The 18,008-nt window shown below is 44.7% G+C and overlaps 1 protein-coding gene across 1 annotated transcript in view; it reads right to left on the reverse strand.

Moving 5' to 3' along the window:
• CDH1 (cadherin 1) overlaps positions 1 to 9,865 on the reverse strand; it is a 31,253-nt gene extending 21,388 nt beyond the window's left edge. The window contains exons 1-2 of the mRNA XM_081017768.1: positions 9,710 to 9,865; positions 8,352 to 8,469 (exon numbers count right to left, since the gene is read on the reverse strand). Of these exons, the coding sequence (XP_080873894.1) occupies positions 8,352 to 8,469; positions 9,710 to 9,775 (184 nt within the window). The 5' untranslated portion in view covers positions 9,776 to 9,865. The remainder of the gene's footprint in view (positions 1 to 8,351; positions 8,470 to 9,709) is intronic.
• Positions 9,866 to 18,008: the final 8,143 nt, after the last annotated feature.

The following is an 18,008-nucleotide window of genomic DNA, read 5'->3' on the forward strand; positions in this document are numbered from 1 at the left end:
ATAAAGCATATTTAGAACCAGCACTAAAATACCAATCATTCCGATAGCAGCGCAGTGGTCAACATCACCTGCACCTAGTTTCTATAGGCCTGTCTGAATAGGAAGGTCCTAAGCGCTGTGGTCTAAACCACTGATCAGAAGGTTGGCGGTTCAAATCCCTGCGACAGGGTGAGCTCTTGTTGCTAGGTCCCAGCTCCTGCCAACCTAGCAGTTCGAAAGCATGTCAAGTGCAATTAGATACATAGGTACCGCTCCAGCGGGAAGGTAAATGGTGTTTCCATGCGCTGCTCTGGTTCACCAGAAGCGGCTTAGTCACGCTGGCCACATGACCCGGAAGCTGTCTGCGGACAAACGCCGGCTCCCTCGGCCAGCAAAGCGAGATGAGAGCCGCAACCCCAGAATCATCCGCAACTGGACTTAATGGTCAGGGGTCCCTTTACCTTTAAGCTGCTGGTAGCAAGATAACAAGGGAGCAACTCTATCCTCTCTTGGGAGGGAATTCCACTATATCGGAGCAGCTACAGAAAAGACTCTCTCATGTCACCACTAACCATGTTTCCGATGTTGATGGGACCCAGAGAAGGTGCTCATCTGAGGAACTTGGCACCCAGGCAGGTGCAGAAAAGGAGAAGTGATCTTTCAAGTAACCCAGGCCCAAGATATAGAGGGCTTTATATGTCATAACCAGCATCTTGAATTGTGCCCAGGGGAAAACATGCTTCCTGTATCCAGCCCCAGTCAGCAGACTGACTGCAGCATTCTGGACCAGTTGAAGCTTCTGGACCAGATGAAGCATCACTATGGCCAGATCTGACATCTCAAGAAACATAGTTGGTGCATGAGCCATAATTGTGCAAATGCACTCCTGGCAACTGCTGAAAGCTGGATAACAGGTTCAGGGCAGAATATAGGAGTGCACCCAAATTGCAATGCTGAGTCAACAAGGGGAGCTGAAGCCCTACTCCCTGATCGATCTTCCAACTGACCAGGAGTACCTCTGTCTTAAATATCAACTTATTCACCCTTATCCAGTCCGTTACTGCCACCAGATACTGGTTTAGAACAAAGACAGCTTCCTTATAAGTTGGAGTTCTGCCCATCTCTGGAGCTCAAGCACTTAATACAACCAAAGTGGATCCAATAAGATCTCACCTGGCATCTGTTGGGACGCCAACTTGTAGCATCAGCTGCTGCATTTGAACCATGCATATCTTTGTGGTTAAATTCTATACTCAATGGCAAAAAAGCAGACTCCGTCGGTCGGTGAAGGAAGAAGGACAGACAGACTGTGCGACCAGACATGGTTGCCCCACTCTCCTCTTGCATCGAGACACAGGCTCTGTGTTTGAGCAGTGACGTCACCCTGGAGTTTCGCCATGACTCTGAAACTCACAGAACAAGTGTTTCACCTGAAAACTGATTCAGGTGGCTGTCATATGTTTGCACACAGACAGAAATTCAGTGGGTGGAAGTGAGCCATCGGGGGCTTGGAATCTGACGCTCTCTAGCCTGGGAAATCAGTGACTCTCTCCAAAGTCACATGAATCCAATTTTTTTGGCACATGTCATTCCAGATCAAAATCAACAAGGGAACAAAGCAAAAGGGAGGACCAGAACCTCTCAGGGGATTCGAGGAAGCTCACTGGACAGGTTTCACTTTTACACTCCAGGACTATTTTGTTCCTGCAGAAAGGACCAGGAATGCATTTTCCTCTCCTCTGAATCTAAGACACAGTTTTAATCTGAAGTTGCTGGTGGGGGGAGTTTGTCATTTGAGCAGGGTTGAAACTTGCACCAGGGCAGGCAATCTGGCTGGCCAGGTGAATTTTTCAGCCCCAGAATCCTACTCGAGTTTTGGGGAGTTACTGCCACCTTCTACTACTTCCTGGGGGAGCACACTTTAGTGCAAAACAAACAGGGTCAGCTGTAGTCGATCAGTCCCTTGATTAAAAAAAAAGGGGATAAGTTTCCAACCCAGTCAGATAAGTTCCTCAAAATACAAACACATTCTCTCTTTCTCTCTCTCTCTGTGTGCGAACAGGGCTCTTTAAATCAGCCAGTGTTACAGCCCTGAAGCTGAGTTTAGCTCCAGCTGGGTGACAGAAACAAGGAATGGCTACACAGACAGAGACACACACCTGCTGAAAAAATGCACACAAGAGAGATAGAGAGATTATTGCCTAATTACAGGCCAGTTTGTTAGGCCTGCGGAAAGCCCTTTGCTCCAATCAAAGGCCTTTGAAGTGCAGCACCTCTGAGGATTAGCAGGGCTGGGGGATCTCACCCTATCATCAACCCCTGTCTTGGCTGCCACATCTGAAAGAGCTCGGCTAAAGGGCTGCCCAGGTGCACCCCTCTGGGGCTTAAGTGCTACTTAATTTGAAACCCTGTGCCCAGCCAGTGTGTGCACCAGATCCCAAATAGATTAGAGTTTGCTTGCTTTCACCTACTCAGTGAAAGGAGAGAGAATATTGTGGATACGCCTTTCTCCTGGGCATTGTCAGCCAATTGGTGCCAAAGAAGGATAGAATTTTCTTTATGTATGCCACAACAGCAGCAAGAATTCTCATTGCAAAGCATTAGAAGACACAAGATCTACCCACCCTGGAAGAATGGCAGATGAAGGTGATGGACTATATGGAACTGGCGGAAATGACTGGCAGAATCCGAGACCAGGGAGAAGAGTCGGTGGAAGAAGATTGGAAGAAATTTAAAGACTATTTACAGAAATACTGCAAAATTAATGAATGTTAGAATGATGTCAGAATGAAGTTAAGTGGTTTTAGCAGCAATGTTATAAAGGAGTATGTAAAAATGGTTTGTTAACAGGTAAGAATCCAAAGTTACAATATATTAAGTTAAAGGATTAGGATAAAAACAAAGAGGGAAAGGATTTGCTGAATTAACTAACTGAACTGGAATACAAAAAAGGGAGGTGTGAGGAGGTCAGGGAAACAAGTAAATGAAAGACATGACGTGGAAAGATTGATTTGTTTTTAAGTGTTTTTATTTTTCTGTATTTTGTATTTTTTCTTTTCTTTTTTTCCCCCTTTTTCTTATTTTTGTAACCTTTTTTGAAACTTCAATATCATTTTTTTAAAAAAAAGAGAATATTGTGGATACCACATCCACCACCCCAAAAAAGATCATAGCTCTTCGGGAAAAGCTCAAGGTGATACAGAATTATGCAAGCTTTTAAGTCACACAGACTTCATCAGGCAATTGCCCATTTACATCTCAAAGCTTCCACATGCCTGCTCAAATACTGGCTTACCTGTTTTGTATCTCCACCCTGGTGGAAACAGTGCAGCCCACTGCACAGAGCAGCAGCTGCTGCAGGGGAGGCACTGAGTGTTTTGCCCCAGACAAGAACAAAGGGACACTGTCCATATTTATTTCCACCAACCAGCAAATACAAAGATCTCTGGAGGAGAAAAATCCAGTCCCCTCTTACCAAAAGGTCTCCTACAAGGAGCAATACACCTTTAGCTACTGTTGTCTTACAACTTTTGTTGGAGGACAAACTTAGAACCCAGCCTCATACTTTTTCACATGCTTTGAAATACAGCTTCCAATAGCCGCGGCCGATGTGCTGGCTGGGACTGGTGGAAGCTGTAATCCAAAACATGTGAAAGGCACCAGGTTGCCAATTACAATTGGAAAACAAAACATACATTTAAATATCATTTGCATACACTGATTTATATGCAGAGATGCACATTTTTAAAATTCCTAACTATAATTTAGATAGCAATACATGATTGAAAAGGCTGTTCCTCCTTTCTTCCATATGTGGTGGATATGTAGGAAAATACAGGTATTCTGGGAGAGTATACATGCAGAACTGCAAAAAATGCTAAAGATCTCTTTCAATAAAAAACCAGAGGCCTACCTCCTGGGAATAACAGATTTGGATATTCCACAAAAGAGGAAGGGTATCTTTTTATATGCGACAGCGGCAGCAAGAGTTTTGATTGCAGCAAAATGGAAGAGTAATGAAATCCCCTCTATTCAAGATTGGATCCAAAAGCTGACAGAATATGCTGAATTAGATGGTTTATCAGAAAAAATAAAGAATAAATCAAAACAGGAATTTGTTTCTAAATGGGAGGTTTTTAAAGAATATCTGAAAAATAAATATAGTAGTTTAAATTCTGTTGCAGCATTTGAGGAACTTCAGTAATAGTTGTAAGGTAGATATAAGAAATTAGATTTAATGAGAATAAGTTTAATTATGAAAAAAAATGTGTATTGGCAATAAGTAATATGAATTTGAAGTATGGAATAGACAGGAGGTTGGGTCTTTAGTGTTAAGACCAATAGATGTTTTATTGTTTGCTAAGAATATTATGTGTCTATGGTTATTTTTGTAATTTGTGTATAATTTGGTATTTATGTTTTTTGTTTGTTTGTTTTTCTTGTTGTATAAATAAAAAACTTTTTTTAAAAAAAGAAAAGAAAAGGCTGTTCCCTGGGTGCCCTGCATGCCTGTTGTCTGGATGCTCACTGTTGAGGAAGGGCTGTGGCTGAGCATCTGCTCTGCATATAAAAAGGTCTTGAGTTCAATGCCTGGAAGAATCACCTCCAGTGAGGACTGGGGAGGTTCCCTGCCTGGAAACCTGGACAGCCATTGCTGCCAGTCAGCATAGACAATACTGAACTAGATAGGCGAATGATCTGAAGCTTCCAGCTTCCTACATCCCTAACTTCAACCGGACAGCCTTTCAAATGGGTTCAGCAGTGGACCTTTATCTTGGGCAGCCTTATCAGGAGTTGGCCAAGGCCAAGGCGGTGAGCAATAAGGCTCTAACTCACCCACAAATACCTAGACAGATCTTTCAGGCGCCATCTGGCAAAAAATGCAACTTCACTTACATGGAGCTTCCTAGATTCCAGGGAGAGTTTGGAGTGTTTTCCTAAATGTAACTGTTTCATTGTCATGTGCCCTTTCATCAAAGTGGGAGCCTTAAAAACCTCTAAAGTGGTACCATTTGGCTCAGGTCAGCATCACAGTATCTCATGCAGGTGACTCTCAACTTTTTATATGCAGTTGACTCTCAACTTATGATGGGGTTACATTTTGGGGAAAGCACCTAAAACCAAAACTCATGTATAGTCAAAACACATTGAGTTCAATGGTAGATGGGATTGTCAAAGTCTTCCCCCCCCCCAGATGCCTGCCCGCTTTTGAGACCCCTGTTTATTTATTCATTTTAATTTGCCAAACACAAATGTGCTGAATGCGCACCAGTTAAATGTTCCTGAGCTGTGAGTTACCTGTAAACACTTTGTATAGTTCTTTCAAGTGCACAAAGTGCTTTGCAGGCACTATACAGCAACCCTATAAGGTAGATCAGTATTATTAACTCCCCCAATATTGCAGATAGGGTGACAGAGACTGAGCACAAGCGCACTCTCCCATCCGACAGTTTCTAGCCACTGGTATACAGATGCATACTGCCCAAGGCAGCCTAGTGAGTTTGTAGCAAAGCTGAGGTTCAACCAGATTACTTCCTTGGTTGCAGCCCAGTCCTTTCACCACAACGCCAAGCAACTCTCACATTTGTTACCATAGCAGGAAATCACCAGCACTGACTCACTGGCAACAACCCCCAAAAGCCTGTGATAAGCAGTTCAATTGTGGGAGGCACAAGTGCAATTTACACACACACACGCACACGACAACCTGACTCAGCTTCCCTCTAATTTTGCAATACAAAAACAAGCAGGAAGTATTGCATGCATATTCACACGCAGAGGCATTGTGTCATCATCGATAGGACACCCACTGTCCTCCTTAACTGGGTGGGGTGTGGGGGGAGAAGGTAAAGGGCAATCAAGTACATCCAAATAAGTAGTGATATCCTTCTATGTCCTGATGAAGAGTTCTGTGCAATTCAAAAGCTTGTAGAATCCTCCACTAAGTAGCACCATAGTATGGCACTCACTCACTTCTAAGGAGTGCCTGGTCCTGCCAACTCTGACTGGCAGTGGTTTCCCAAGGTTCTTCCTAGCACTACAAGTTGGCAGTGCCTGCGATTGAAACTGGTACTTTCCACTTGCAAGCAGGTGCTTTTCTACTGAGCGCTGACTGCTCTTGTTCCAGGATCAATACAGCAACTCTTGCACCCTGCACTAAGATGCGCTAAAGACCATGTTAATGAACAAAAATGCCTATAAACAAAAAAGATACACCATTCTAGCAGGAAGTGGGCAGTTGTTATTTACATGCCTGGCTGCTAAACGTCCAGTGTTCTGCCATCAGCTATGCCAATTGTTGGTTTCCTTCAGGACTCTTGTGCCTTTTAACAGCCTTTACACTTTCACAGTTAACCACGAAAAGGTTTCCGATTCTGGAAAAATGTTTCAGAATGCCCGAGTCTCTGGTTTGTTGGAAGCCAATAAAATATTTTCTAAGCTCATGTCATTAGCTTCATTGTGATGATGAGCAATATGTGCATTTATACAACTTTCTCTGCTTCCCCCTCTGCCTTATCCAACTTAGCACTAAGAACGAAAATTAGTATGTCTCTCCCTCCCACTTTGTCTGCATTTTGAGACAAGTGTGCTAACTCCACTTTGCAGTTAAGATCAACTGCATTGGGTGTGTACCACATTCTTGCCAAGAAACTGAGTCAAGTTTAGCTTGCTTACCTGAGGCTTAAATCTGTCCCTTTAAAATCAGTTAATCACCACTGAAAAAGGGAGCCCCTTCCCTTTCACAGGAGCAAAGAATGGCCTTCCCAAGTCTAGATGTTTTGGACTACAACTCCCATCAACCCCAGACAGCACAGGGCAGCCAAAAGCCTGCGTTGCACAATGTCTGTGAAAACTTTGATCCACTGTCCCCACATTCACTAATAGTGTTGATAAGAATGGATTTTAGTAACTGGCAAGAAAGAACATGGGGAAGGGCAAGACTTTCAAAAGCCTCTTTTTTAAAAGTCTTGACATTACTAGTAAGATCTGTTACTTAAAAGTTTGGCTGTCTTAAGCTTTATTTGATGAAATGCCAATAATAAAAGCTGCATAAGCATGATGGTGATTATTATTTCAGGGGCCTGGCTTTGCATTCAACCAGGGTAAGAGGACATGGAGAAGAAGAGGTCAGGACATAGGATAGCGACCTGCAAAGCCAGCTCAAATTCAGGATTATTTCATGATCACCAGCCAAGGTCAACAGTCAAGAGCCAATCTTTTTCATAGCAGAACGGAAAATAAGACTCCAAGCCGATTCCATGTGAAACAAGGTAAATGATTCACAAAGGATTATTGACATGGCCCGCAGCCCGCCTTGTCATGCTAACGAAACTACGATAAGCAGAAAAGCAGGAAGCCCCTGATTGGGCTGCCAGGTAACCAGTCAAGAGCGATAGTCAAAGTTCAGATGAACAAACACAAGCAACACACCCAGCAGCTGCGGGTTGGAACAAGTCAGCGTCTCTCTACCATCAGGCTCCACCTTGAATCGCTGGAGGGGAAAGGGCAGGTTTGAAGCTACCTGAACTTCTTGTTAACACTTTGGTGGCTCAAAATGTCTCCTCCTGTCTCTATAAACTACTTAGGTTTATACCAAAGGACTGAAGAGCAGTCTCCTCCAGTCCAGTCACAAGCAGACAACAGCAGTGCTTCAGATTAAGGGGCAAAAACCTGGTACCACTAACTTGCCCCAAATATGAGAGCAGAGCTTCTTAGATGGCAATCTGCGCTCCCAGCTGGACACATATTCATATGCAGCTGAGCTGAGAGTCTAGATTCACCAACTTTCTTCCATTTATCATTCATAAACTTGCACTTTTTGTGCTTTGCAGAATAGCCTTTTCATTATCCCTATCACCTTGAAAGGCAAGTTGTTATACCCATTTTACAGAAGAAAGAATAGCTTGCCCAGCAGTCAATCAGTTTCCCCTTACAGAAGGAGGAAGTAATCATCCAGTGAATCTACAAGTGAGCCAAAGCCCAGGGCATGTAATTTCTGTTATTATTTGTATTTACCTTATGGCTGCTACAGCCTGTTTTTTCTCACAGGATTGTTCACACTTATCGGTTGTGAGTCATCCTTCGCCAGAAGAATGAGCTGCAATAACATTAAGGAAACAGGGCACTTTCTTGTCCCTGGAAACTCCCAGACAGTGACATCACAGCAGGGGACTTGGGCTCTGCTCTTTAGCATACTTAGCAGAATGATGAATCCAGCCCCCTAAATACATTACTGTGTTTTAAAGAAAGAGACTGGGCTACGCAGCAAATTTGACAAGGTTATTCTGTGATTATGGACAAGTAAAGGCAGAATGCCCCACCCACAAATGGAAATCTTAAGGAGAGAAGGAGTATTAAGAAATATCTCTTACCCTTGCCCAACACACGATATCTTTCCAAGTTAGACCTGGGCACATTGAAAGTGTAAGTCTGTTGACTGAAGCCTGGTTGACATGGGGCTGCCGTCTCCTCACAAAGCCACCTTCCAGCCTAGCATGCAGGAAAAATAAGGATGAATCAAGAGGCAGCAAAAACCACCTCCCTCGAGCTTCAAGGAAAGCAGCCACTTTTAAGCCTGCCTGATAGAACTTTTTTCGTGGTGAGTCGGAGAGAGCCCCCAAATCCTTCCACCTGAGACAGTTAAGCATTTTGCCCACATCTCTTTCAAACTTTCTAACCAAGGCTACTCACATAACTCTTTAGTATCTATCTTGGTTGGGGCAGGGGGAATGTTTTAGGGGCACCAATGATGGTCAAAGGGTCTCTTATGATACAAGAACAATGACAGGCAAGTTCATGAACAATTACATGGGGAAAGATCCTTTCATTTCTCTCCAATGAAAGTAAAAGATAAAATTTGCACAAAGGTGGTACCGATTCCTCACACCTTGATAACTCATCTATCGTGCTGCAAGGGGGGGGGGATCCAGGTACATTCTAACATACGTGGTGGACATAACCCTTTAATAAAGCGGTTCTGGGCAAAAGGTTTTTGTGAAATTACATTAAATACAGGACAAACTTTAGCACCAGCCCCCTTAATGGCTCTTTTATACATTTTCACTAAGGAAGAAATCGCAATAGGTTTCAAATAATGTCAATTTCACTTTCTGGTTTCTCTTCAAATCATATGAACCTTTCTGGCACGTACAGTGGTAGCAAGAAAATGGAAACAAGCAAATTGTAACCTGAAAGGAGACAAATCCGGACCATTGTCTTGACTGACAACTAAGTCAAATAAACCTTCCACAACCAAAAATACAGTTTTCAGAAGAAGGTGAATTGTTTTATAATTCATGTGGTCCAAAAGGAACATGACTGCAGCCCACCACTGACTCCTACTTCCTTCTGGAAAGTTATTTTGGGATAACATAATAATATCTTTATTGTACCACAGCTTCAGAGAAGGACGATGTTTGAAACTGTGACCTTTATTTCAAACTGTGGGATGCAACACTGCAAGCTTATGTTCTCTGCACAAAACTTCCCCGCCCGTCACCCGTTTACTACATTATTTATTATTTTATTTATTTATTATTATTATTATTATTATTATTATTATTATTTGCTATCTATACATATATCTGTACACTACATTTAACCCAAAAGTTTGAACAGAAATAGTTTGAAGAAAGGAGAAAGGCTCCCTCTCTGAGAGCAGGGTGGGCTTCAGCGGCAGCGGGGAGGCTGGACCCTCTCGCCGAGCAGCGCCCCGTGAGGCCCCTCTTACCTGTAAGAGCAGCAGGAATAAGCAAAGCCCCGACGGGCGTCCCGGCACTGGCAGCAGCATTGCCATCGTGCAAGCGCAAGCGTCGAGCGCTAGGCAGTTTCTGGCCCTCGGCGCGCACTCGGCTCAGGCAGGTGCGATGCCCCGCCCTAAAACGAGGCTCCGCCCCATGTTTCAAGAGGGGCGGGGCTCCACGCCAGCGTCACTCTTTTCCTCAGGCCAAGCCAGAGAGCCCCCATTGAACCCGAAGCGGGAGAGGAGGAGAGGGACGTGCCAAAGTGTTTCTCTGCTCCTTGCAAGGAGAAAAGTAGCGGCGTAGCGAGAACCCTTCCTCTGCAACTGCGAGACTAGCTTTCTGCTTACAGGCAGTCTTGCCTTTTCCTCCTGAATGGGGAAATCCCCTCTGGCGTGCTTCACGTGAAGGGGTGGGGAGGCGGGGGGGCTGTGGTGCCTTTCTGCACGAACCCCTTGAAAAGCGCGGGCGGGCTCACTGGCGCCTCCCTTCGGCACCAGCACGTCCTGAAGCTGTACTCCTCGTGGAGCCGCTCGGAATGGGCCTCCCGGGGTAGCGGCACTAATCCGAATTAAGCACCCGTGCTTCTAGTATCTGGGTAGCACCCCCAAACCTCGCCGGATGGGCTATGCCGCATTGAAGTTCACCTTCCTGCTCCCATGTTTCCCATCCGGAAGCCCCTCATACCGATTGCTTCCCCCTCTTTCTGCTACGCTGGGGAGAAAAGGGTGGTGAGAGAGATTTTCTCTCGAGGAGGCTCTGTGGGGCGCTCGCCACGTCTGAGACTAGACAGCAGGGCTTCGTTTGTAACAGGGCTCAGCCTGGGCCCCTGTTGCCAAGGACAGGGCAAACGGGGCACTGCCCCACCGACCTCATTCTATCCTCAGCCACCCCCGCCTGTCTGCCTGCCTTTCCCACTTGCAAACTGGTCCAGGGGGTGGCACCCACGCCAGTTGCCGCCTCCACCTCAGTCCTGCCCTTTTAGAATTCAGGAAGAGAGGAGGAGGCGGCAGAGGCGGGCAAAATTAAGTGAGCTATTAGCCCTGCCTGTCATGGGCTCCAGATGCACTTGATGTTGGGCAGCATCAGATTTAGGGCCGTGTGGGTGGCTTCCTTGCACAGGGCGCTGAGCCAAGGGAGCACAACATTGAAAAGATCCATAGTTGAGAAGATCCATTTGGGGGCACCAAATTTTGGGCTTCCTCAGGGTGCCATATTACCACAGGCTGCCCCTGTTTTGGGTTCCCTGCCTTCTGCTTCACCAGTCCCAATGGTTTACTCTCTAGGAAGTGTGTTTAGCATTGCATATTTAAACATAGTCTAGCTCAGTATTGTCTGCAGTGACTGGCAACAACCCTCCAAGAAATCAAGCAGGGGACTTTCTGAGCTCTACCTGGAGATTGAACTTGGGGGTTTCTGCATGCAAAGCAGCAGCTCTACCACTAAGCTCTGCCCCTCTCTTCAATACATTGCTATGACGGGTACAGGCCACACTGTTTGTAATTGTCCCAATAAATATGTCCTTGGGGAAAGCATTTCTGGTGGATGCTTTCAGCCTATAGAGCTCTCTTTGCCCCAGAGGAAATCTGAGTGTCTTTGGAAAGAATCATGACACCTTTTTATCTAGGAAATAAATTATAGCTAGGGATAATGGATCCTTTCAAGATCAGGCTTCGTTATTTACTTAAAACATTTTTATCCTACTCTTCATTCTCCTCATGCAAAAACAAAGGTGGTTTAACTAATTTCAGTGTGAAGACAGTTCCTGTGCTAAGCATTATGATCTAAGAGACATGATACAAAAGGAAAAAAAGGACTGGAGGAGGAAGAAAGAAAACACAAGCATTCTTTCTTTGTTAAAAAGTTCTTGTAATGAGGGAGAAGCACTACTGTCTCATCCCATCTTTGTCCTACTCCTGACAGAATGGCCACTGCTGTTGACAGTTGAAGGAAAAGCCCAATGGAGTTGGGCTTTAGCTGAGCAGATTTTAACATTCCTAAAATTGCTTTTGGGTTACACGTTTTCTGAATATTAGCATGCCTGGGACAGGTGAGGCTTCAAATACACCTGCACGCAGCACTTGCCCTATGCTGCCACCTGCTGAGGAGAGGGATCCACAAAAGCTACAATAGCCTTGGGTACAAGTCTCCAAGGCTGTGTTGTAAGGGATGGGACTTCCTCATCTCTGTGGGGGCTCCAGACTATGCCAGGCTGATTAGATAAACCCTTTTGCTGCCGCAGTCAAAGTCTGTCTCATGAACAGCCCAGCTGCACAAGTAAACTAAGTGGTATTAGGCACATCTGTGCCACCTTGACGTCCTTGGAGGAAAGGTGGGATATAAATGCAATAAATAAATACAGCGAGGAGAACCATGGAGGGTAAGCCCAAAGGGCCCCACAAGGTTCTTCCCTAACCAAATTGACCTGGCAGGTTGAAATCCAGAGCCTAAGGGAGAAAGGCAGTCTCTGCAGTGCAACCTCCTTCCCAGAAGCAGTGCTCTGAGTTCAGGGTTTGAGCCCACCATTCCTCTTATCCCAGCTGATTCTTAGCATTCTATGGCTGCTAAGGAGCCTCATTCAGTGCTACTATTTTTTATTTTTACTGATACTTCTTCAAACCTGAGACTCCTGGCCAACCCCCCATGCATGTTGATATTACCTTCCTGTTTTGGAGTTCACTATTAGAAAAGAGTCGCCTCCTTGGAGGTTGCATTTGTCCAGGGCCACCAATAGCTAACTGCCTGCCCATCCATTTTTGCTAGTCAGCCCAGCAGCATCCCCTGTCATTTGGCTCTGCCCTCAGCCTGGCAGTCACCCATAAACAGATTAAAAGAGAAAGGAGGGGGGAATTCATTGAAGAAGGAAGAACCTGCCAGGTGAGAATAGGGACTGGGGATTGGCAGTAGGCCTATGTGCCCTGAAGCAAGCAAGGCTGGAGAAGAGGCAAAGCAAAATGGGAGGGGGTGGGCAAGGTCTTTTCATCCTAGCTAATCTGCGGCCCCGCCCACTCCCCCAAAGGGACTGCTAGATTCAGCCAATTCCCTCTTCTGCTGAGCTTCCAGAGGCGGCTGTTTCTTGGAATTTACCCCCTTGAGTTGCAGCCAATATGGCCAATGATCAGGAATTATGGGAGCTGTATTTCAACAACTGGGATAAAAGCAAAGATGGGAGTAAAGCAATGACAAACCTAGACAGCATCTTAAAAAGCAGAGACATCACCTTGCCAACAAAGGTCCGTATAGTTAAAGCTATGGTTTTCCTGGTGGTGATGCATGGTGAGAGCTGGACCATAAAGAAGGCTGATCGCTGAAGAATTGATGCTTTTGAATTATGGTGCTGGAGGAGACTCTTGAGAGTCCCATGGACTGCAAGAAGATCAATCCTATCCATTCTTAAGGAAATCAGCCCTGAGTGCTCACTGGAAGGACAGATCGTGAAGCTGAAGCTCCAATACTTTGGCCACCTCATGAGAAGAGAAGACTCCCTGGAAAAGACCCTGATGTTGGGAAAGATTGAGGGCACAAGGAGAAGGGGACAACAGAGGACAAGATGGTTGGACAGTGTTCTTGAAGCTACCAGCATGAGTTTGACAGTGGAAGACAGGAGTGCCTGGCGTGCTCTGGTCCATGGGGTCACGAAGAGTCGGACACGACTAAACAACAACAACAGTTTAAGAACATCTGGAGGCTCACGGGTTAGCCCCTTCTGTTTTGAAGTTTCATTGATTTCAGCACATAATGCTGAAAAGCTGTGGCTTTTTAAAGTGCTTAAGTTATGACTGCATCATGCTGTGTCATTTATTTTAATTTTTGTATAGCGTTTGGAAGAAAATTCAAATCCTATACCCACTTACAGGGGAGTAAGTCTCACTGAACTCAGTGGGTATTACTTCTGAGTAGAGTCATATAGCATTTCACAAGACAGGTCCTTGCCCTGAAAGGGTTACAGTATAAAATGCAGGAAAAAGGAAACAAAGTGGGAAAATTTAGTTCAAGTATTTAACCTTCAATTCTATATCCACCTACCTAGGAGTAAAATCCATTGAACTTAATGGGATTGTTTCACAGTGGACATGCACATCTGAAATCCTTTCAGCCTTCCCTCAGTCATTGTGTCTCAGGCTAATCTACCTCACAGGACTGCTTTAGCATCTTGCTTGCTTATTTTTGAGAACTGTAATCGGGGAGTGATATGGTCTGACCCCCCAGAAAAGTCATTAAGCATTTCATCAAGACCATCAGCAATTTTACAAGTGGTTCATGAGAAAAAATGTTTGGGAACTGCTAGTCTAGCCCACACTACAATCAGTCTGTCACAATATCACTCATCAGCCAGAATCTGATACAACGTCAGTATTTCAAGTTGGAGGGAGGGGAAGTCACACTTTAGAAAGAGAAGAACAGAACCATTCACCACAAGAGAAGACTTTTGTGGGATGTTGTGTGATAATCCAGTGGTGTGGCTGGGGGAGGGGGGATGGGGTAGTGGCCCCAGGCACAAAATTCTGAGGAGGCACAACCAGGTATCTCCACACAGGTGCCAGCTTCCCAGGGGCGTAGCCAGGACTTTTGTAAGGGGAGGAGGGGGCTTAGGAGGCAGAGTTTCTGATCAGGTGGTGCTGGAACTCCCAGCCATTTCTGCTTCAAGAAATCCTAAGCACATCCATTCAGAAGCAAGCTGTGCTGAGTCTTCTCTCCAGGAAGTTTTTATCTTCAGGGGGTTTTCTTTCCAGGAAGTGTTTAGGATTGCATACTTAAGCATACTTCTTCTATCTTTCCACAAGGGCCAACACTGATGCCGAAATCCAGCGTCGCCTGAGCTCTGCGAGTGCAGCTTTCTCCCGACTGAAGTGCAGAGTGTTTGAGGACCAGGACATTTGCAGGGAAACCAAAATGTTTGTTTACAAAGCTATTGTACTACCAACCTTACTATATGCTTGTGAAATATGGACCACTTATAAACGCCATCTCCAACTCCTTGAAAGATTCCATCAACCGTGTCTCCGAAAAATTTTACACATTACTTGGGAAGACAGGCGAACTAATATCAGTGTACTGGAAGAAGGAAAGATCTCCAGTGTTGAAGCAATGATTCTTCAACATCAACTTCATTGGACTGGTCATGTGCGGATGCCTGATGATCATCTTCCAAAGTAACTACTCTATTCCGAACTTAAAAATGGAAAGCGTAATGCTGGTGGTCAACAAAAGAGGTTTAAAGACTGTCTCAAGGCAAATCTAAAAAAATGTAGTATAAACACTGACAGCTGGGAAACACTGGCCTGTGAGCGCTCCAGTTGGAGAACAGCCTTTACCAAAGGTGTCATGGGCTTTGAAGACACTCAAACTCAGGATGCAAGGGAGAAACGTGCTAAGAGGAAGGCATGCTTGGCAAATCCACACCATGATCAACTCCCGCAGGAAACCAATGTCCCCATGTGGAAGGACATGTGGATCTAGAATTGGCCTCCACAGTCACTTACAGACTCATTGTTAAAACCATGTTTATGGAAGACAATCTTACTCAGCTACGAGTGATCACCAAAGAAAGAAAGAAGAAAGAAACTTAAGCACGGTCAGGAACTCCTCTGCTGACTCAGATTGGCCGCTGTTCCCCCACCCACAAAACTGAATGGTTTTGAAAGCACCCAAGAGCTTTATTTTCCTCCATCCTATAGATACAGATTGATGGTGACAGAATCTCTTCTGGATCAGAGCCCACTTGCGATACTGGGAGTCAAGCCAGCTGAGTGGCTTTAGGATTTGGAGATTTACAATGTGTTTGTTGTTTTCATTATGTTTGTATTTTATTGTGTTTTTCTTCTCCCCTGTTGGGCTCAGCAGTAGCAGTGACAGCACCAGGAAAAGAATTGCAGGGCGAGGGACAGAAAGCACAAAGTACATGTCCAAATGGGTGAGAAATGCCCACAATAAAACTGCCATCCTAAACATATTTTTTCCTGAAATAAGTAATTTAGGTCATGTTTTTTATATAGCATGTATTAAGAAATTTAAATTATAGTAAGGAGAAAGGCTTTCAAAGAAGGTAGAGTCGCTCCACAAACATTGCCTTGACATACTGTACAAATTAGAAAAGCAGAACACTTTCTTCAGGAAACAGTTCCTTTTGAACCAGTGCAGGCAGAACCAGGAATGTAGACTTGGAAGGAAAGTAAGAGGAAACAGAGATATCTGGGACTTATACACCCAAGAAACTGACAGCATGTTGTGTGTCTAAAGAGCCATCTGTCTGTTGTCACTCACTGAGAAGGAACTGAGAAATATGTAGATATAAAATAGTCAAATATGCTGATTTTTATGCACTTCTGATTAAAAAGAAAAGAAAAGAAAAATCCAGAGTCTCCTTGGAAGCATTGGAAAACTTGAGGCTTCACAATGTGGAAAAATTTGTTGTTCTGACATTTTTGTATACCGTGGTACCTTGGTTTACAACCATAATCCGTTCCGGAGGTCCGGTTGTAAACCAAAACAGGTTGTAACCCAAGGTGCACTTTCGCCAATGGGGCCTCCCCCCCAAATTGGTTGTAATAAATAATAATGGGTTGTAATCTGAAAAAAGGGACACACACTTCTGGGTTTGACGTGGTTGTAACCCAAAACGGTTGTAATCCAAAGCGGTTGCAAACCAAGGTACCACTGTATTCTGTTGTTCTTGCCTCCTGGATTGTGTAGTGGCATAACTCTGGTGCCAGCTTAATGAGATCATAGGATTACTTTGCCCATTGCCATAAGATCCTTAATTTATTTAGCAAACTTGTTCAACCAAGGACCCCTGGTCTGTAGGCTGCTCTGCCCAGGAACCTCCTTTCTTCACCTCTTTGCTCAGGCAACACCTTTTTGTTACCTCAGTATGGTCACTAAACTTTGGTGTGTGTTGATAGTGTAAGTCAAGGACAAGGAACATCTGGTGCCCTCCAGATGCTGCTGGACTCCAGCTCCCATCACCCCTGACCACTGGCCAGGCAGGCTGCTGGGAGATAGCAGTCCAACAGTGTCTAGAAGGTCACAGTTGTTAGTTGTTCCCCACCTGCAGAAGAAGGTGTCAGGTTTCACTGCTACAGCTGCATCATGGCATTCCTTCTCGCTACACTCCTCCCAGTGGTCATTTCTCCTCTGGTCACTGCTGTGGATACACAACCTGACTGTCTCCAGGCACTGCTGTCATCTGCAAGGGATTCCCATACAGCTGGGTGAATGTTGCCAGCCTTCATGTCACATTTGTAGACAGGGCCATCTTTACCCAGGGGTGCAAGGGGAGCGGGGCACCCAGGCGCTGAATTCTGGAGGGGGGGCCAGGTGCCCGCCGCTGAAGCTCTTAACTATCTACCTGTCATGAAATAATAATTTTGCTCAAGCTAGAAAAACAAAATACATATATACCTAGGTATTACCGAAATGCATACCTAGTGTTTCACTAAAGGACTTTCGACTTTTTGCGCTCATTTACCAAAGATGCACTGTGCCAGCGGCGACACTTGTCATTCACAATAGCGGCACTTGTCAGACTCAACGATGGCACTCACACAAAATTAACTAAATTTGGGGGCGCTGGGTGGATCTTTGCACCCCAGCAAAGCATATGCTAAAGATGGCCCTGTTTGCAGACATCTTTGTAACACAGAGCTGGCCTTCCAAAAGGCCTAGTGCCTGAAGCCAGCTGTCCTCAAAACACGTCCTTGAGGATCCTGCCATCTTCCAGAGAAAATGGTACTTTATCTTAGGACATGTTCCCATCATTGTTTGCCTATCAGGTTTGTGTAAATAGATAGATATACCCAGTGCTTAAAAAAAAAAGTTTAGGGGTACTCTTATTTTGACTCAAGAAAACCACCATTTTATAGTTTAAATCGGGGGAAATAAGTACAGTAAATGGACAAAAATACAAAGATTCACAAAATGTTTAGGGGTATGTGTACTCCTGCATCCCCCCAGAAAAAAAGCACTGGATATACCGCTGCTTGATGTGATTCTAATAAAAGTTATCCATCTCACTTCCTGACACATTTGTCTTGAAACCACTCCACTACAAGATAGTGAGGACTGGGGTGTAAAAACTGAAGTTAATTAGCTGGCTGATTAAAGATTATAACCCTGCTAAAAATCAAGAGAAGTGTTACCCTTAAAAGTCTTATTAAAACAAATGACACTTACAAAGCACCACCTAGGTTCTAATCTGTTTGTTAGGGCCAACAATTCTTTATCTAAAATATATTTTAAATTATGTCATTTATATCCCACCAAAATAGCATATTGGGTTTTCCCCAACCC

The sequence above is a fragment of the Podarcis pityusensis genome (assembly GCF_964106645.2).
Source record: "Podarcis pityusensis genome assembly, chromosome: 8".
Classification (NCBI taxonomy): Eukaryota; Metazoa; Chordata; class Lepidosauria; order Squamata; family Lacertidae; genus Podarcis; species Podarcis pityusensis.